The sequence below is a fragment of the Anticarsia gemmatalis genome, chromosome 3 (genome assembly GCF_050436995.1).
Source record: "Anticarsia gemmatalis isolate Benzon Research Colony breed Stoneville strain chromosome 3, ilAntGemm2 primary, whole genome shotgun sequence".
Classification (NCBI taxonomy): Eukaryota; Metazoa; Arthropoda; class Insecta; order Lepidoptera; family Erebidae; genus Anticarsia; species Anticarsia gemmatalis.
In genome coordinates this window covers 13,294,751-13,315,016 of record NC_134747.1, presented here as the reverse complement: position 1 = coordinate 13,315,016, position 20,266 = coordinate 13,294,751, and the positions used below count along the sequence as shown (strand labels likewise).

Genomic DNA, 20,266 nt, shown 5'->3' with positions numbered 1-20,266 from the left:
GATAGTAAGCTGAGTTTTCGTGCCTTGTAATAACGGAAAAAAGAATATTAATTTTGTTATTTCTCTCGGAGAACATAAAAATTGTTTGCTTAAACACTGTATATCCTGTTGTTACAGAAATAAATAAAAACAGTTAAATGTAGGTAACATTGAAGATCGTGTACGCAGCTTAGTTTCGCAGAAAGAGGTTCTACTCTTTTAGTTCATCTGACGATAATGAGTTTAGCTTACAATGCTGTGCCAAGTTAAACATTTAATCAAACTACAGCACTTGACACAACAGTGATAAAGATCTTAATTGCTGTTATTAATTTCTTACAAATCTCTTATATCACAATACTGATAATATGATACATACTGATTATAAGAAGGATTACTTTCGATCAGATTGTGAACAATACGATAACTCGAATTTTAATGAGTTTTATCACGTTTACACAATAATTTAAGAAGCTGATAAAAGCATGACAACACTAGTTTCTGGTTTCTGTCGAAAAATTATGAGTAATATGTTTTAAATCAAAAGCATGTGTTACCAAACCAAAATCACTTTTATTTACACGTCAGTTTTACATTAACCTTGTATAATTAGACGACAAATGTTATCAAGAAAACAGTTTTCAAAGTGACAATTATTCTAAAACTTATTATTAAACGAACAACATTATTATAACATTCCAATATTTTGTACTCTTTAAAATGTGATAAATTACAAAACATACGACAAATGATGCGAATAATCTCACAATAATTACTATGTAAATTAATTATATTAAAACATTACAAAATCCATTAATAATAATTATAATTAAAAGAGTATTAGCAAAGCTTTGCCACGAATACATAATAATATGTATAAAAACATTCATCGACATCCGGTGCGAGTTGGTCCTGCGATAGTCGGGAAAATAAGTGTTACAGATTTTGTTTTACGAGAATATACCCTACTTATGAACCAAAAATAGTTTCTACACTTACAAAGTATAATTCATTTCATTACTAATATATTACACTTATAATCGCGACTGTCTACGAGGCTTACGATTTCTAAAGATTCTACAAATCTTAGTCGTAAAATATTCCTAAATCGTTTGTATATTTATCGTGAGTGCGGAGGCGCATATGTGACACAAACTACGACAACTTTTAAACAAGCGACGTATTTAAAACTATTGGTCCCGAAATAATGGTCTAAATTTGCACATGACCGATAAATATACATTTATTATTACAATAGCCGATTAACACCTATAATTTACTATAGGAAGACAGCGTTATTCTAATTAAATAATAAGCAGCAAGGCGGATAAACAATATTGGAATGTGGCTTTTGGGCATTGCTTTTTGGTAAAAATTCTATCTATTGAGGTCAGACAAGACATGATGGGATTTTGGTTTAAGTGTTTTAGTTCAAACGCTTTTTTTAATTAATGAAACTTAGTTTCGCCGTTCAAAATGATGTTATTTATTGAGGCTCTATCCTCTAGTCAAATCGTCCGTGTTTCGGTTCGCCATAACATTATATGGCACATATTTGACAAATAATAATAATCAGGTGATGACCTGACGTTCCACTAGATCATGTCAACAAAACACATTCAGTCTTTAATACATTAATTTACCGAAAGTAAATAAACTTCGCATAACAACTCGTAAGTATATAACGCTTAACAATTCGTGTAGCTAACACAAATTCTTCATTGATCTAGATTTTTTCACTACCTACATTTTTATTTAATGGCAGTGTTGTTCACCCGAGCTCGGGTGCCCCAAGCCATTGTTTAAAGTCAAACCTACTTACAATTAAAACGTAGTACTACAAGCCTATGTGGCACCTTACATTAAATTGATCTTTTTGATACTGTCCTGTATTATAGCTCGCTCGTGGTCGCGGGCCCTAAACTTTTACATTCCATTGTTATAAGAAGAGCGAGCTAATTGTGCGCCGATAGCCAACATTCGTCACACGAAGACAGCACATTACAAATAATTAAGTAACACAAGCTATCAATTGCGATATCTTAGACTACGGCCAGCGCCGAGCTTCAGTCTGACGCAAGTCAATGGTGTCATAATAATAAATGCAAAAATGGTAAAACGCTAAAATTAATTAAAGGTTTTATTCGCCTTAATATTGATAAATCCCATACTCATCACCACTGAGAGATTTAAAAACGATAGCAACACAGTTCATACATACACACTCACTCACCATTCACACGCACAGGAAAAAGGAGTTAATACTAGCGCAAGAAAATACCAATTTGTATTAAAAAGCTTTGAGATTAAATAAACAACAATACGATACTTAAATAAGAGCTAACAAAAAATGAAGTGAGTCTATTTACAGTGAGGAAACTCGAGTCAGACATCTCTCGGCCTAGCCTTAAAATATACACACGAATTTTACAAATTTATTAGAAAATTTGGACCCACCTTAGGATATTCTGTACAGCATATAAGGCGCCACAGGGCTCGTCTCAGCTCTGGTTGGAGAGCACGGAGTCTTCGATGAGAGGTACCTTGGCGACTTCGAAGAAGATCGTGTGCGAGTACTTGTTGCGTACTGTGCTGATCGCCGACTTGGGCTTCTTGTGCAGGGTCGCGTTCTGTGCCAGGGCGATCGGGAGGATGTCCTTGAGGGTGTAACCTGAAACCAAATAAACAATACATGTTATCAAAAGAAGTTATAATTACTCATATTAAAACTTCACGACAGAGCGTAGGGTTTTACGCAAGTGTAAGATACGAAAAACATTGTTGTATCATAAACTTCAAAGAATTACATTATATTTCCAAATACGCATAAAACTAGTTTGGGATTTGGGTTGGATAATTTAAAATATGGCAGTGCTACTGACCTGTATAATACTGCAGCGTGTGTGTCCAGGTGCCGATGTTCTTCATGCGCAGCGCGAGGTAGAGCGCGGCGGCCGCCATCTTGCTGTCGGAGTGCTCCAGCAGGCTGTACTCCAGCAGGCACTGCTCCAGCACGAAGCGCGCCAGCGTCAGCGTCGGCATGGACACGCGCGCGCACTAACAACAAATATTTACTACATTAAAGATACCTGTATCACGACTAAATTTCGAATACGTTACGCGATTGTCTACCCGTACATCGCTATTTAAAAGATAGAAAATAAAAAAGTTAGTGCTTGTCTCAATTTTATGTGATAATATATTGCAATAATTAAGACCAAAGTTTCTGCCACAAAGACTTAATATGCCAACAAAACTAAACCAAGCAGCTACAACAACCGCAGAGGGTAGGTACGTAAAAACCTCGAAGTATATAATTTTTGTATGATTGATCCAGAAATATACCATTTATAATAAAGAACCATACAAATGTGTATTCAAACAGTACTGACCCTGGCGTATCTCCTGAGGAAGCGGTAGGAGAGGGGCACGCCGAGGTCGAAGTCCACGACGCGGAGGATGTTCATCTCCATCTTGAGCAGCTGGCTCAGCGTGTAGGCGCCGTCGCAGATGTACAGGAAGTCGTCTACTAGCGGGGGAATGCGCTCCTAAAGATACAACAAAACAAACCATGACGATAAGGCACTGCTAGACTAAAATCACACGTAATGTCTCTACGTTGACTTTTCAGAGTTGAACTTGTAGTAAGTTACTTCAAAAATAAAACAAATTCAATGAAATGAGAAGATAGAAGTCAATATTTCGTCCAAATTGCAAATATTTGGCACAAGTTGTTCTTCAATAGTAGAACGAAGTATTTCCGAAAGTTTAGTGTTGTCAAAATATTATTGGCTTAAGAAAAATTATCAGTTCAGCTAATCTAAAGTCCTACGTCTGTACCAAAACAAAAGTAACATCAAAAGCATAATGTAACATTTACTCACGTCAAACTTCGAAGCAATGAAAAGCGCAGAGGCACCAAGCAGTTGCAACTCTTCTTTAGTCAGCTGGTTCTTCAACGGCTGCGTCTTAGTTGAACGTGTGAGGAACAAGTCTACGAGCTTCACGGCCAGGTATAAAGTCTCATGGTTCAGTTCGAAGCTCTCCTGCACTTCCACCATCCAGTCAACGAGGAGTGCCCTCATCCATGATGTGATGCCGTTCATTCTTACTAGGTAGTCGTCGATTGGGAACAGGCGCTAAAAGGTTTGGGTAGCGTTAAATGACTGATGATTGTTGATGATTACATCTAATAGACAGAGATGAGTTTACGCGCCAAAATACAAAGAGTGTCGTAAAATGTGACTACAACTACTATTTTTTTGAAAAATGTTCGCAGTTTCGCGAAGACTTTTACACAAAACAATTGTTAGTGAGTCACTTCGTTTAGCTGTAATCGAACCCGCTATTTCGCGCAGCGATTTCAATGTGACCGACTTGACAAATAATCCACAACAGTGATAAAACATACATTATTATGGGTAGCCATCGACGTGACACAGATTGCGATACATTTGAAAGGTTTTAAACAGTTATGTTTACATAATTTATTAAACAGTTTAGTAGATCATAAGTTATATAAATAAAGAAAACATAATTTCGTAATATCAACACAAGTAACTTGATTGCCGCGAAAACTGTTAATGGTGCGCACGCGCATCTTAACGCATCTACGTGCATTACGACGCGGGAAGGAGAATCTAAATCAATAACTAAATGAACTCACCTCTCTGCCCTTCAAATAGTTGAATATATCCATAGCATAGTTGGAGACCTGGAAGGGGTCATTCCAGTTCTCCTGGTCAAAGTCGGCGACACCTGTGGGTGGCTTGTGCGGGACTTCGGTCTCCTCGTCCAGGGACCTCACTGTGTCGTCCAAGTTTACTTTATCTAGCTTCTCGCTGATCGTCTTGTATTCCTCCTTTGAGGTTTCTGAGGGACTGCTGAAATTGAAGAACTTGTGTTGAAGTGGTGGATAGTATTGCAGAACTTTCCGTGAATGACCTAACAGTGATGTGTAACTTGTCTACTTAATCTCTTTTTAAACTTGAAATTTATACTAAAAACAGAATGTTGTAGATTTCGAACAAACAAAATAAAATAAAATTTTAGTAAGTTATACAGCTCCCAGTTAATAAACAATTAGATTGTGTCCAATCAATCTCACAATATAGTGGATTTCAGAATCTTCATTTGCAAATAAACTCTGTCCCACATGATGGGCTCAAATAAGAGCAACGTGTACTCATTGTAGTCACAAGTCATAAATAAATTGGACCATGACAACACAAAGAAATCTCTACTATAATAACTTTCACAATGTAAATTAGAACATCATTGATAAGACATTGTACTACTTCTGAAGTAAATAAGTGTTTTTTAGTCTCTTCCACATAAATAGCAGTAATAACAAACAAAAATTACTGATCCTACTAATTAAAGATATGATGATGCAGACCAAGTGGTAACAAAAACATTAACTAACACTGTCTTATCTTGATAAGGTCAAATATTAAACAAATTGTTTCAAAATATACAAAAATAAACAAACTAACGTAGTTTCCAAAGCAGTCATATAAAGTGAAGGTTCAGAGATATCACTTCTGGCTGACTTGGCAGAGTTTTGGCTTTGATTCTGGTTGATAATCTTCTCCTTCTTATGCTCCACATTCTTGAGGATGCCATTCTGAGCCCTGGTGGCTAAAGGCTTAGGAGGATCCTTGGCAAAGTGCTTCTGAACTGCATCTATGGCATTTGTTGCCACTCTCTGCAGAGTCTTTGCTTTAGAGGTCTTACCATTCAGGGTAGTTGTCTGTGGTTTAATGCTCTAAAAAGGGAAGCAGTTATTAGTAAAAGAACTTATTATTAAATAGTTTTAGAGTACTTGTGAGTAACCAATGAAGTAGTATTCCATAGTAAACAACTGCCTGCCTTTATTAGAAAACTGAAATAATAAAATATTCAAATAAATATTATAAGTCTTTACAGTTTGTTGCAATCTGAGTCTTACTTTTATTCAGTGTAAGTACAAGTGTTCATATCAAAACAGGAAACATATGATAATAAAAGTTTATCTTTATCATGCCATACACAAAGGAAAAGGGACGTTTACAGTTACTTTCAAAATAACTGAAACAGTTGTTGAGGTATTAGCAACTGTTTGCAGAGTGCTCCCAATACAATGCTGACCTTGACCCAATACAAGTCAGTGATAATAAAATATCTCAACAAATAAAGACCACAGCAATCACATGTTTAATCAAAGCCGACTCCCAATGAGGTATAAAAATATAGTGATTTAAAAACTGATGAAAAATAGCACATTTTGAAAGAATTTGAACAAGTTAATTTTTGGAGGGAAAGTTCAATGACCCGTTAAGCATTCGCTAATTTTTATGTTGTTGTTCGTTAACCCAACCATGCGGATAATTACGCGTTTACAAAGTTCCCACGAGCTAATTATCAAACATTTGTAATTAGTACCCTCGAAAAATAAATATTGGAATAAAATACAACCTTCACAACTGGGAGCAATTTGCTTTCCACAGTCACTTTCTTCAGGGCCATGGTGGCTCCTTTGTCCTTCTCTCCAGGAGCGCTGGTTTTGTTGAAGGCATTTGTGATATCGCCAAACGCCGCCCTCTTCGCAGTAACATCTTTCAAAGGACTGTCTGCTTTCCTCTTATTTGGAACTTTCAGACTGTCCTTGTGAGTCTTCAGAGAAGCTAATTGCTTACTCCTTGTCGTTATACCATGCCCCAGTAAACCGTTCAAGTTCTCATTGACGCCGATCGGCTTCGATGCCAACCGTGTTGGCGCCATTATGGAGGTACTGAAACAATCCGCAATTTATCACGTGCACTCTCTAACGTGGTATAATTCACACGATTATACAATATTGTAATCATAAAACACAAGTAAAATGTGATGTAAACGTAAACAACCGTTTCAAAATTATCACGTCTAACGACCGAAAATGGAGGCAAAACAAGCGAACATCGACACAGCGTCAAACGGTTATCTAACGACTCATTTTGTACTCACATTTATTAAACGGCGTTGGCCGTTTTGATTTAATTTTGGTTGCTTTAGAAGTTGCACGTCCCGATATTAGTTTCAAAATGATAAATTTTTATCAAAATTTTAAGATAATTCAACAAGACACCGGACAGATGAAACGTCTTCAAAAACCGTTGAACTGCTTTGAATTTTCATTGGTGCAACGGAAAACCAATGGAGTGGGAAGGTTTAAAATTGCGTTCCAATTTACGTTTCTGTCATATTGATTAGAACTTATAGATCATTTTTAAACTTTTGAATTATGTATTGTTTGAATACTACTATAGAATAGTTCGTTGTTATCTAAAGTAAATTATTCAGATGCGTTAATAAATATATTATATTGACTGGTTGTCTTATAATAGTTATCACAATTCCAAATAACTCAGTTTTGATGTCATTTAAAAGCAAACTTATGAAGAATCTCTTAAATTTAGCGTGCTACTTTATAGTAAACTATTCCTTATTACTACTTATATTATATAGAACAGTAACATTAAAGTGAATAGTAATAATATTTCTTTACTTCGCGTTATTATCTGGAACGGAATGTAAATGTCAAAGGGCCAATGTGATTATAGCGTTCCATTATATAAAATAATGATTACGTAGCATGAACACAACAAGTAAACTAGGACAAAAATAAAGGAAAAACACAAAATAAATCAATGAATTATTACTATGATAATCAAAATTGTCAGTACGGTGATATTTTGACTACAGAATGAAAAAAGTCACAGTATTAATCTAAAATCGTTTCGTAATTTTTATTTTAGCCATAAATTGCGTCCTAACATAATGTACAATATACTAACCAGCTACGAAGTGAAACATGACTGTTAAAATTTGGTCATTGTACTTACTGTTTTGATATTTATTCATAAAAATAATAGCAAATGATAAGAAAACAGTGGTTGGTGTAGTAAATTTGTTGCAATAAATGTAGTTTAACTAGTCTGGAACAAAAATGTTAGGAGGACTTAAGCTGAAAGTGACATATACCCATGAAAAAACTTGTTTTGCTTATATCAGTCCAAAGTACAGCACAAATAATGAACAGGTAAGGATTTACGATATAAATTTGTCATAAATCAGTAGCTTTACATGTCAAGATAATATTGAGACTGATATTTATCATATTTTTTTCGGAAAGAGGTTAGAATTTTGTTTACCATGGTCATTGTTTTGTTCCCATTGTATGCTGAATACATAATACAAATATGACCGTAATGAATATGAATAAAATACAATGACTGACTTTCTCAGGTGTTTGAGCTGGTCAAACCCCAAAAAATATGAGTTATATCAAGGGCGACTGATTACATTAATATTTTTGTGCAAAGTTATAAATTTATTTTTAATATTTATTAATATTTTTAACCATTCATCTTAAAAGTGTTTTATCATAAAATTCTGTATCTATTATAAGATATCCAATCCAATCTTACTCATTGCTGAGTATAGGCCCCTTATTATACACCTTACAGAATTGCTAAGTGTACCATCAGCAAAACTTATTCTTTCATTTTGTCTTTGCCCACTTTCATGGAGGGGTGTGAGTGCAAAGACCACAACTTGGTACAATCCTTACAACCTTCCTTTGCCTTATTCACATCCATACATCCATGTGATTTTATATGTGCACTTATTATTTTCTTTTCAAATAAACATAAAACCAACCTTTTTCAGACACAATGTGTTCAAGTGCTATCAAGAGACAAGCAGATGCTCCTCTGGGTGGTGTACAACAGCTCAGTTCCAGAAGGTCATATATCTTGCAACCCGATATACAGCCGGTTAATAGGCCTGGATGAAGGGGCTGATGTGTTTGTGTCTCCGTGCGGAGATATCAAGGTGCTGGATGAACTCTTTGTGGATACTGATAGTCCAGATGATCAGGAGATACTGGTAAGTGATTTGTAAAACATTATTATGAATTTTATAGTACCTGTATATGTGTGGTAGATTGTAAGAAAGTAGGTTCTTTATTCACCGCATACATATAAATACATTTTTCCTTGTTAAATTGTTAATATTACCCTTAAATTTCAAGTGTGAGTCTCAACAGCAGATTTTATAATAAACTTTGTGTGGTTTTTGCTAGTTACCAATTACTATAAAATGTATGAAGAAATATCCTTTAAGAACCACCCTTGCTAAGTACAGTAAGGGCGCGTTCCCAGTATGTCGTGTCGACAGATAATCGTGTAGTTTTAAGTGTCGATGCTTATATGTTTAAATGGAGCTGTTCACATATAGAACGACACAACTTACTGTCGTCTACGACATTTTTTGCAGTGACGACAGATTATCGTGACACTGGGGACGCACAGTGTATTATAAACCCTATTTTTGTTTCGTCGTCTTTTTATTGAATTAATCGATAGAGTATACCATTCTGAGGATTAGAGTAAAACTCCGGGCTCGCTAAAACTTGTACTTTTTTCGTTATTCAGTGTCAAAGTTCCGGAATATCCGACTATTGAAAAACGAAAAAAAATTAATTACAATTTAACGGAAGTACTTATTCCAGAATTTATTTATTCTATCAAAAGAAGATATAATAGCCGACCATTCCACCAATTCCTGAAGCTTTAGCATGAACAGGTCGAGAGATATGAATTTTTTTCTCATTTTTCGTTTTTATTTTTTTATTCATCTAAACCACCGTAGTAGGTGGTCATTCCTACATCAAAAAATTGCTAATACTTTCTTTTATTTGCAGTATTAGTTCTAAAACCTAACTCGTTGGTTTCCAGGAGATATTTGAAAGTTTAGTAATATCCGAAATATCCGCACATAGGGCTGCCACCTCAATCAAAATTTAATAAATTTATTTTTATAAAGTTTTAGCTTTTATATCACGACCATAACAAGATATCATAATTTTGTGGCTTAAAATGGCAAAGATTGGGTAATTTTATAAAGGAAATTAAAAAACAAATTAAGAAATTGGTATGATGTTGATTTATACATTTATTTGGAATCTGTCTATAAATTCTAACTCAAAAGACTCAACTTATAGTAAATAAAACAAAATCCTTTCCGATATCTCATAAGTATACCTATAAATCAACATTCAACATAAGTATTATTACAACGTTTTTTTTTCAAAATATTTTTAGTTAATTTATTTAATTTTACAATTACTTTTTAAGTGAATTCCATATTATTTTTTGATTTACAACTACTTTTTTTAAAATCAATTTTATCGTAATTTTTGTGGTACAACAATTTTAAGAATAATTTTTAATGTATTTTATATATCTACATGAATTATATACCTATCTATAATTTTAAATCAAATTTTATCATGTATGTACATCAATTGTGTCGATTTTTTATTTAAAAAATACGATAAAATTATTTTCGTCAACAATTAAGGTATTTATTATAATTTATACACATATTATGTAATTGTATTTGTTGATTTTTTTTCTAAAAAGCAAAATCAATGGTTGTTCCATCTGGAGTTGGAACAATTTTAGGGGACTGAACGCCAGTCAACCTTAATACCGTAACCGTACTCTGCACTTCAACAACCTCAGTAAGGCGTGACTGAGGTACGTCGTGCAGAACTACGGCCGGGGGGCTTGTCTTAACTTTTTTTTCAAATAAAGGTTTATAATCTTATATAATTTTCGGATACTCGAAAGTGACAACCCTAAGTAAAATTTCAAATTTCAAATATCTCCTGGAAACCAACGAGTTAGGTTTTAGAACTAATACTGCAAATAAAAGAAAGTATTAGCAATTTTTTGATGTAGGAATGACCACCTACTACGGTGGTTTAGATGAATAAAAAAATAAAAACGAAAAATGAGAAAAATAATCATATCTCTCGACCTATTCATGCTAAAGCTTCAGGAATTGGTGGAATGGTCGGCTATTATATCTTCTTTCGATAGAATAAATAAATTCTGGAATAAGGACTTCCGTTAAATTGTAATTATTTTTTTTCGTTTTTCAATAGTCGGATATTCCAGAACTTTGACACTGAATTACGAAAAAAGTACAAGTCTTAGCGAGCCCGGAGTTTTACTCTAATCCTCAGAATGGTATACTCTATCGATTAATTCAATAAAAAGACGACGAAACAAAAATCGGGTTTATAACACACTGTGGGACGGCTAGATACGATAGTCAACGATAAAACATTTTGACGGCAAACAATCGTTATAATGGGAACAGCTAGAGACGACAGTCATCCAATGATAAATTAATCGCCCTTAGGGTGCGTTCCCACTATGTCGTAACGCTTAATTTCTCGTAATTTGTCAATATTGTTTTCAGGAACACAATGTAGAACTTCTCCAAATGAGAATATTAGACCAGTTAAGACTAGTAGTAGCCAATCAGAAAACAGTAGTGTGGATATCAGCCTCTCTACCAATAGTATTCATACCGAAACAAACCGGTATCCTCGTCAACCACAGCCGAATTATCGTCAAAGTGGACGCTTTTAATAGCATGCACAGCTTTCCAAGCACACCTTCTGAGACACCAAAAGAACCAGAGAAATTTAAAAACATTGGTGCAATTAACAAAGCTATGATCGGTCCGTATTTAAATGTACCGCAAAAGATAGTTTTAAGAGCACTACCAATAGACAGTGATGGTAAAAAAAATTTAATACATCCTTACACCGTTTTCGTTCATGAAGACTTTGTAGATGATAAATATAAGGATTTGATTGTTATACTATCCACAATGACGAATATACCTTCTATTATACATGATAGCGATGACGATAATGAAAACAATAATAGCCCGATCAACGATTTGTGTGTGGAACTTGTGCCTATAGACAGTGTGATATACAGAAGCCTCTGTCGAGAAGTATATAACAAACATATACCCACAGTCCTTATACCTAAAGCTTTAAACACTATTATTAATATAGAAAACGGTATGAGACTAATATTCACTATAATTGGTGACAGAATTGAACAACCAGATCATATAGATATTGTGACATATTCAGACCAACCACAAACCGAAACAGATGTTATAGAACGGTTTAAAAACTGTGTTATAAGCAGCACACATTCTGGAAAGAAGTTCTTAATAAATAATGGGATGATTAAACAAAATACTGAGATTTCTTCAGGCTATTTACAATTTAAATTAAAACCTGAGAAGTTAAAGTTTACTATGTTGAATTGTGAGTCTTTTAGAAACTGTACGATTTCAGCAAAATGTTTGACCGACATTGAAATGGCTATGCCAAAGTTGGTTGTTTCGAAGTTTGATTATGATTATAAGAATTATTGTAGAACAATGAAGTCTGTGGAGGCTTTGATTGGAAAAGTATTGTCTCATGTTTATTTTGAGATTCATAGAGAGGCGAGTTTTAAAGGTGCTTCGGAGATTAAAAGCAATGTTTTGGTCACGGGTGAGACACTATAATTATTACATTTGACGTTATTATTTGCATCGTAGGCTGCAAGCTTTCTGTCGTATAATATTATGTTGCCAAGTCTTTTTTTTCGCGGTCTTATCACAGTTTTTCTAGCTAGTTAGTAAAATACTGTTAATCGTAAAAAAACTAACTTACCAGTTATATAGAGGTGCAACGTGGACACTTTATTTCCTTGGAGTCAATTTACCCATCAATCTATCAAATCTGAGTGTTTTTTTTTTTGCTGAAATGCGCTAAAATATATTTACTACGCAATCGCCATTTTCCCTAACATTCCAATTTCAAATCCTCAGGTCTTAGTGGTACAGGCAAGTCGTCAATCTGCCATATAATTCAGAAAGAGCTTACAGTATGGTCGCACATCCTCCACTGTCGTTCTCTGAAGGGTCGTAAAGACATTCCCGAGGTGCTGGGCAAGGCGATACTTATGTGTCAAGAACATAGTCCTGCTGTGCTGATCTGTGATGATGTGGATTCGCTAGTACCGCCTAATGTCGAGGGAGCTTCGCCACAAGATATCGCTTATTATCAAAGGCAAGTTTATACCTACACCGTTTTAGGTCTTGTTAGGAAGATTGATAGACTGAAATCTTTTTTTAATGTTTAGCGATAATAATGTACAGTATAAAAAATATGTATAAATTTGTATTATACGGATCATTGTTTGTAGTTATAGATATTAGACATATTAGACGTATATTTAGAAATGCAAAGTCAAGTTTGATTAATCTACAACTTCCGCCGAAGCAAGATACGATCAGATTAATGTCTATCAATGTAGCCCGTCATCATATCAGCTTAGTCAGTTTCGATGTTTAATACTTATTCTATTATAATTGGGCCTTTTTATAATATTCTATTTTCTAGTCTCATTATTGTCCAGACTATATTAGTCTATTAGAGCCCTTATTTTGCACCATCTTATGAATCTTCAAGTAATATCTTCAGTAGCTCGTAATTTTATTGTAAAATATGTTCACAGACTAGCAGTAGTAATAAAGCACTTGCTACAGACATGTAGCGGTGTGTGCGTGCTGATGACGTCACTCAGTATGAAGGCACTACATCCTACGCTGAGACAGTTCAACGGAAAACCTATGTTTACTGCGCATTTTGATGTGCCAGAACTTGATAAGGTGAGAGGTTGATAAAGAGCTATTCATACTGGATATTAAATATACGAAAGTCTATCAGAATCTGTTACGCTTTCGAAGGTACCGTTTAACCGATTGTAATGTAATTTTGGATGGATATAGTTTAAGACAATAGCTTTATGTTTTTTAAACATTTCTTGAAGCTACCCATTTTCGTTCAAAATAAACGAGTTGTATTTTTTTAATTTCACTAAAATTGAAACGTGAGTAAAACGTGGAGCGGTTTTACACGGACTGCGGGAATCTGCTTGTTTACTGTATTTCATATAAATAAATGATTAATAACTTTGACACCAACGAAATTTTTACTCAATATATCTTTCGTTATAGGAAGAAAGAACGGAGTTATTCAAGCACTTGTTAAACGACAAGCTTCGTCAAGAGTTCCTGATAGAGGACGATGACGTCATCAAACTTGCGTCGGACACCGCCGGCTGTTCTGTCAGAGATATCACTGATTATCTCAATAAGAAGATATTTAAAGCTGTCAAAAAGAAAAGTAAGAATTTTATATTATATTTTTAGATTTTAGATGATGGTTATTCAGTCAGTTTAACAAATTCTACATGTGTTTTGGCACATTTTAGTTGTAAAACAACAGTAAATTCGCGTTTAAAAGTTGTTTATCTCCTCTGTTAGTACCTTAATTGTGTCAGTTTTCTAATTAACAAACTGCTTAAAAAGCACTTGCAATTTTTACTAAGATCCAGTTAAAAAAGTAAGTTATGTATGGGTATATTATTTAAAAAATTATCTGTTAGAAATCTGTTATATTGGTGCAGGCCTTGGTTACTGGTACTACATTATGTATAAATAAATTTAAATTTTCTTTGCTAGAAGCCAACCCAACGGATCCCAAACCTCGCCTAGTGGAAGATGTGATAAAAGACGAGGAGAAAGCCAGCGAGTTTGACATCTGGGGCCCCGTGGGAGGACTCGAGCTAGTCAAGCAAGAACTTACCGAATGTATATTCTGGCCTATTATGGTAAGTTGTGACACTATTACCACTGCCACAAAACCGTGGATTAATCTATTTCAGCACTATCTGTGCTGCTCCTCCCGCTATCGTATTCAAGAATATTATATTCATAAATAGGATAATAGTAGAACTACAGTTCGTTTACATAGATATTACAAATAGCTTATTTTTAAATAACACTTTACACAGTGACTACAAAAGGTATAAAGACCATTGATTTTTACATTCCCACAGAAATTAAGTGCATTTTCTGACATGAGCTTCAATTATGAACATTTTTTTACTATGAGCCATCTTTTTGATGTTATAAAAATTACTAATTTTATGCATAGCTACTGTAGAAATGTCTCGACAACTCATTTCTCTCTTTCTCCCCAGTACCCAGCACTATTCCCGTCTCAAGCATGCGGTATCCTACTGTACGGGCCGCCGGGCACGGGCAAGTCGCACGTGGGCTCGTGCCTGGCGCGCATGCGCAATATGCACATGATCACCGTTAAAGGACCAGAGCTGCTCTCCAAGTATATCGGACAGAGCGAGAAGGCTGTGCGAGATGTATTTGACAAGTTAGTATTGTGATAGATTTCTTGCTTTATGGAGGACTAGCCGATCCGCGCAACTTCGCTTGCATCACATAAGAGAGAAATGGTCATCATTTTCTCCGTTTTTGTAACATTTTTCACTGATACTCTGCTCCTATTGGTCGTAGCGTGATGATATATAGCCTATAGCCTTCCTCCATGAATAGGCTATTCAACAGTAAAATAATCTTTCAATTCGCACCAGTAGTTCCTGAGATTAGCGCGTTCAAACAAACAAACTCTTCAGCTTTATAATATTAGTATACATAGTATACATTTGTTTTTTTATGATTCCACGTAAATATACTTAGGAGCATAGCACTGTGATGCAGACGTAACTATAGCGGAGTACGTCCAGCAATCGTCCGTAATTATCGGCACGAAATATACATGTGACGAGAGAATCTATAATATATACTAACAAATACTAGATATGTTTAATAAACTAGTCTATCGAATATGCTTACCTTAATTTTTTGCCTGTTTGAGGAAATTTGGCGTAAATTATACGATTCCCTGAATATTAGCTATATCGAGTCGGTTTATTTACAGGGCGGACATGAAGCGGCCTTGCATCCTATTCTTCGACGAGTTCGACAGTCTCGCGCCCAAGTAAGTGCTTATAGTAAGTGTCCAACACTCCACTACACACCAACAAAGTTACTAACACAAATACACAAAATTAAGTAAAGTTTATACGTACCAGCTGAGCTGCACGGTTTTCCTCGCGTACATATCTTATTATATATAGTACACTAGCTTTTACTCGCGACTTCGTCTGCCACCTGAATTTGCCCATGGGAATGCGTCATTTTTAGCACTTTAGTTATTTCAGCACTTTAGAAGTTGTTTTAAAAAAGAGTTGGCCCATGTTTGCTCCCGGGTTTTCCTATACCTAGTCAGGTCATAAGTTGTGTACACAATAAAAACTATTCAATTATGGAATTTTGGCCACAAAAATGTTAAAATAAGAATGTGTATTTTTCATATTTGGTGTATTGGTAAATTATGGAGTGGACGCTTAAAGTAGACCGTGTCGCGGTTATCGCGCTACATCGATGTGGTTACGCGCCAACTCAGATTTTTGATATACTAAAAAATTTGAATTTATCCAAAAGATTCATTTCTCGTACCATCAAACGTTATAATGAGGACTCAAGTTTGGAAGATAGAAAAAGAAGTGGTCGCCCTCGCTCTGTTAGGACGCCAGCAGTGATAAAAGCTGTGAAGGCGCGAATCCAAAGAAATCCCAACCGCAAGCAGAAACTGTTGGTCCTTCAAATGGGGTTAAGCAGAACCACGGTCAAAAGGGTGTTGAATGAAGACCTAGGGCTACGAGTCTATCGCAGAAAAACAGGGCATCGCTTAGATGCGCGTCTAATGGACATGAGACTGAAGAGATCCCGCGTTTTGTTGAAGCGGTACGCGGGAAAAAAGCATCGTCAAATTCTCTTTTCGGACGAAAAAAATTTTACCGTGGAGGAGAGCTACAATAAACAAAATGATAAGGTGTACGCCCACAGCAGTGAAGAGGCCAGCAAGCGTATTCCGCGTGTCCAGCGAGGACATTTTCCACCCTCACTCATGGTATGGCTAGGAATCTCATATTTGGGCTTAACTGAGGTACATTTTTGTGAGAAAGGCGTAAAAACAAACGCGATAGTGTATCAAAATACAGTCCTAGCAAACCTTGTGGAACCAGTTTCTCATATAATGTTCAATAACAGACCCTGGGTATTCCAGCAAGATTCTGCACCAGCTCATAGAGCGAAAAGCACGCAAGACTGGCTAGCGGCGCGCGAAATTGACTTCATTCGGCACGAAGACTGGCCCTCCTCCAGTCCAGATTTAAATCCGTTGGATTTCAAAATATGGCAACACTTAGAGGAAAAGGCCTGCTCAACACGCCATCCTAATGTGGAGTCACTCAAGGCATCCTTGATCAAAGCAGCCGCCGATATTGACATGGACCTCGTGCGTGCTGCTGTAGACGACTGGCCGCGCAGGTTGAAGGCTTGTGTACAAAATCGCGGAGCTTATTTTGAATAATAGTAATTAAAATAAGAATCCATGTTTTATTACGTTTCTTTTGATATATAAATGATTATTCTAAAAACAAACATGTCTCAATTATTTCACAATAAAAATGTGACAGAACTTACGACCCGACTAGGTATACAGTGTTTCTGATTTTTCTACACTTACCAAAGAAAAACCTGTCTGAATTAAATGAGCAAATGCTATAGGCAACTATGTGTTTATGCTTGTACCTACAAGTCTAAACATTTATCACTTTCTTTACTGTTTATGTATAGTTTGGTTATAATTTACATATAATTATCTTAAAAATATTCGTTTTCTAAAGGCGTGGCCACGACTCCACCGGCGTGACGGACCGGGTAGTGAACCAGCTGCTGTCCCGGCTGGACGGCGCGGAGGGCGGCGCGCGCGGCCCCGTGCTGGCGGCCACGTCGCGCCCCGACCTCGTGGACCCCGCGCTGCTGCGCGCGGGCCGTCTGCAGAGACATATCTACTGTCCGCTGCCTGATGAGGTGACGACCTGTACCACGATTTTCTATATTGAGTATCACTAAGAAGCACATTTGACATATATCTAGTCTGACAATTTTCAATTTTGCGTGTACGATCTACCTATCTGGATTATAATGACTATACTCGGTATCACTAAGAAGCGGACATCTGACGTATATCTAGTCTGACAACTTAGAAGAGATCTATCTGGATTATAATGAATAATTCTGGGCATTTTCACAATATAGGTAATAGCGGTATCTAACAGGTCACCGACAGCTGCATTTTTCTGCGGATCTGTGTTGTTCTAAATTCCTCAATATATTATTACTTCGCCTGGCTAATGGACTATAATTATCTACACGAGAAAGTAGTTCTTACAATACGCTATTAGCGCTGTTCAGTAATTATTTGATCTTTAACGAAGATATTCTACGCGTGACGCGATTAGCTACTACTTGACTAAAACTTTGCTACATCGTAAGTAACAGATGTTTCTAGTACTTACCAGTCAAATGAATATCATTGAAAATTGTAGACTTTATTTACATCAATATTTGAAACTACCTATTTATAACAATAATATCCTGTTCACTCTAGCGCGGGCGTTACGAAGTTCTCCGTACTCTAACAAAGAACGTATCAATAGACGACAGCGTGGACCTGCAAGAGTTAGCGGCCGCTACCGACGGCTACTCGCCCGCCGATCTCAAGTCCATACTAGTTACTGCGCAGTTGACTCGGCTGGAGAAACAACTGGTAAGTACATTACTATTTTCTTTTATAAGGAGCTAATGTGCGACATAATATCGTGTCCTGGGAGTAAAAGTTTGACTACGGCAAATATTTTTAGGTCTATTATTATGCAAAATTTTATCTAATCTAGTCCAGTTTTTACGAGGAGGAAGAACGAACATTGAGAGAGAACCGTGTACAACCTACATTTTGGGCAGGGGCGATACCATTGATTGGTTATTAGACTGTTAAAAGAAAGTCTTTTGACAGAAAAGCCCAGAATCGCTTGACATATAGGTAAACCTTTTTATGTGATATAATCAATCAATGTTTTGTTATAGGTCACTAGTGAGGACAAAACTATGGAATCCGTGGTGGTGTATCAAGAAGACATAGAGAGTGCCTTAGAGGAGACCAAGCCCTCGCTCTCCAGGGAACAAAGACTTTTCTATGATACGATGTGAGTTAATACAGATTGATTCATATAGATGCATACTATTAACTTAGTGTAATCAGGATTTTTACAATACTTTTTAGGTCTATTTTTTTTATTTACGACAAGCAGTAAGATAATGAATGTAAAAAACTTACTCGCGAAAATATCGTGATTTAAAATTTTGTTAATGTTTCACTTATGCTCGGTTTCTGAGGTACATTTAGTGGTAGTTTATCTTTTTAAACTGTCATGTATTAACGAGCTTAAACGCTATTGAATAGATAAACTGCTGCTAAATGTACCTACTTCAGAAACCGGAAGTTAGTAGACACAAATATGATCAGAATCAATAAATTTGGTAACATAGCTAAAGTAATGAAGTAATGATACCTTTTTATAAATTGTGCTGCTAAATAAATAAATTGTATTCTGTTTCAGATACAAAAGATTCAGAGGGGAACCACTAACATCGGAACAGAAAATAATATCAAGCTTACAACAAAAACAACGAGTTACACTTGCTTGAATTAAACCAAATATATAAAATTACATGCTATTAGATAAATGCAATAAGTGTTTTGGAAATGGTGCTGGCCGCCGCTTTTTAGAAAATTGTTAGTTTAAAAGTTGAAAGGTTTAATAAAGTATTGACAAGATGTAGTTTTAAGCTGAATTTATTATAATAATGTTATATTTGCTATGTAAATGGATAGTTCTTCAGCCTTACTTAAATAGGGAAAGGAACAATTACACAATTAGCATACTGACATATTTATCTTTCCTCATACTTTTCAGTTTTAAAAGTTACAGACTAAGGCATAATACAGTTAGAAAGTTACCTACATATTGTTAGACAAAGGTTAGGTGTTTTTTCTGTCTACATGAATAAAGATAAACTCAGATAATTTGAATATCATAATAATTATACCAGCCGATACGATGTCTACTACAGTCCAACAGTTTAGTCAAGAGCCCCATAAGCAAGGAGCGCGGTGCGCGGATAGCTGAGGCATACAAAACTTAGACTTAAATTTCTTAGACTTTAAATTTAAAATTACAAAACTTAGAATTTATGCTGTGTTTGGTTGCCTGTTCATTTGTTAACGGAATTATGATTATAAAGATATGTCGTGCATGACTAGACTTATTAACTTAGTTATTTATCTAAAATCCCTGTTTTAACGATACAATACGATCACAATAATAGTTTCACATACTTTTGAGTTGTCTGTACTGTGTGCCCGGTTCAGAAATCGTTTTTACTACACATCTGTCAGTATGCTAAGGCTAGTGCTATAAGCTTTAAGCTGTGATGTACCGAGCTAGTTATTGTTAGGTGCTAGGGTAATATTGTAAGCGCACAGATAATCCGTTTGTTTGTATGTATGTATATTTTGTTGCCTTTTGTAATTTTAATTATTGTTACGGAAAAATTGGTTGTTTTTTAA

The 20,266-nt window shown here is 35.5% G+C and overlaps 2 protein-coding genes across 4 annotated transcripts; one reads left to right on the top strand and one right to left on the bottom strand.

Annotated features, from left to right (window-relative positions):
- Nucleotides 1–532: 532 nt before the first annotated feature.
- CycB3 (cyclin B3) lies at nt 533–7,139 on the bottom strand. Of its 2 annotated transcripts, none has more exons than XM_076136653.1 (8): nt 6,964–7,139; nt 6,436–6,751; nt 5,475–5,746; nt 4,646–4,859; nt 3,864–4,118; nt 3,372–3,527; nt 2,862–3,036; nt 533–2,650 (listed from the first exon to the last, which is right to left on the bottom strand). In XM_076136653.1, the coding sequence occupies exons 2-8, from the start codon at nt 6,739–6,741 to the stop codon at nt 2,481–2,483; spliced, it is 1,548 nt and encodes a 515-aa protein (XP_075992768.1). In that variant the 5' UTR covers nt 6,742–6,751; nt 6,964–7,139; the 3' UTR covers nt 533–2,480. The 2 variants fall into 2 exon arrangements, with proteins under 2 accessions (XP_075992768.1, XP_075992767.1); XM_076136652.1 differs by having other exon boundaries at nt 4,646–4,862; nt 6,964–7,138.
- Nucleotides 7,140–7,799: 660 nt separating this feature from the next.
- Nucleotides 7,800–20,266, top strand: Pex1 (peroxisomal biogenesis factor 1). Of its 2 annotated transcripts, XM_076136650.1 has the most exons (13): nt 7,801–8,038; nt 8,668–8,886; nt 11,272–12,373; nt 12,694–12,934; nt 13,383–13,536; nt 13,885–14,053; nt 14,392–14,540; nt 14,913–15,100; nt 15,668–15,727; nt 17,481–17,667; nt 18,248–18,406; nt 18,724–18,842; nt 19,257–20,266. In XM_076136650.1, the coding sequence occupies exons 1-13, from the start codon at nt 7,946–7,948 to the stop codon at nt 19,342–19,344; spliced, it is 2,928 nt and encodes a 975-aa protein (XP_075992765.1). In that variant the 5' UTR covers nt 7,801–7,945; the 3' UTR covers nt 19,345–20,266. The 2 variants fall into 2 exon arrangements, with proteins under 2 accessions (XP_075992766.1, XP_075992765.1); XM_076136651.1 differs by lacking the exons at nt 18,248–18,406; nt 18,724–18,842; nt 19,257–20,266 and having other exon boundaries at nt 7,800–8,038; nt 15,668–15,740; nt 17,481–17,607.

What these genes read in the sequence shown, in the direction of transcription:
- CycB3 (XM_076136652.1), bottom strand. Translation starts at nt 6,741, where the DNA reads ATGGCGCCAACACGGTTGGCATCGAAGCCGATCGGCGTCAATGAGAAC. An exon ending in ACTATTTGAAGGGCAGAGAG is followed by an intron (nt 4,119 to 4,645) that starts GTGAGTTCATTT and finishes CAAACCTTTTAG; the next exon opens with CGCCTGTTCCCAATCGACGA. An exon ending in TCCTCAGGAGATACGCCAGG is followed by an intron (nt 3,037 to 3,371) that starts GTCAGTACTGTT and finishes ATTTGTTGTTAG; the next exon opens with TGCGCGCGCGTGTCCATGCC.
- Pex1 (XM_076136650.1), top strand. Translation starts at nt 7,946, where the DNA reads ATGTTAGGAGGACTTAAGCTGAAAGTGACATATACCCATGAAAAAACT. An exon ending in ACAGCACAAATAATGAACAG is followed by an intron (nt 8,039 to 8,667) that starts GTAAGGATTTAC and finishes AACCTTTTTCAG; the next exon opens with ACACAATGTGTTCAAGTGCT. An exon ending in TAAAGCTGTCAAAAAGAAAA is followed by an intron (nt 14,054 to 14,391) that starts GTAAGAATTTTA and finishes TTTCTTTGCTAG; the next exon opens with AAGCCAACCCAACGGATCCC.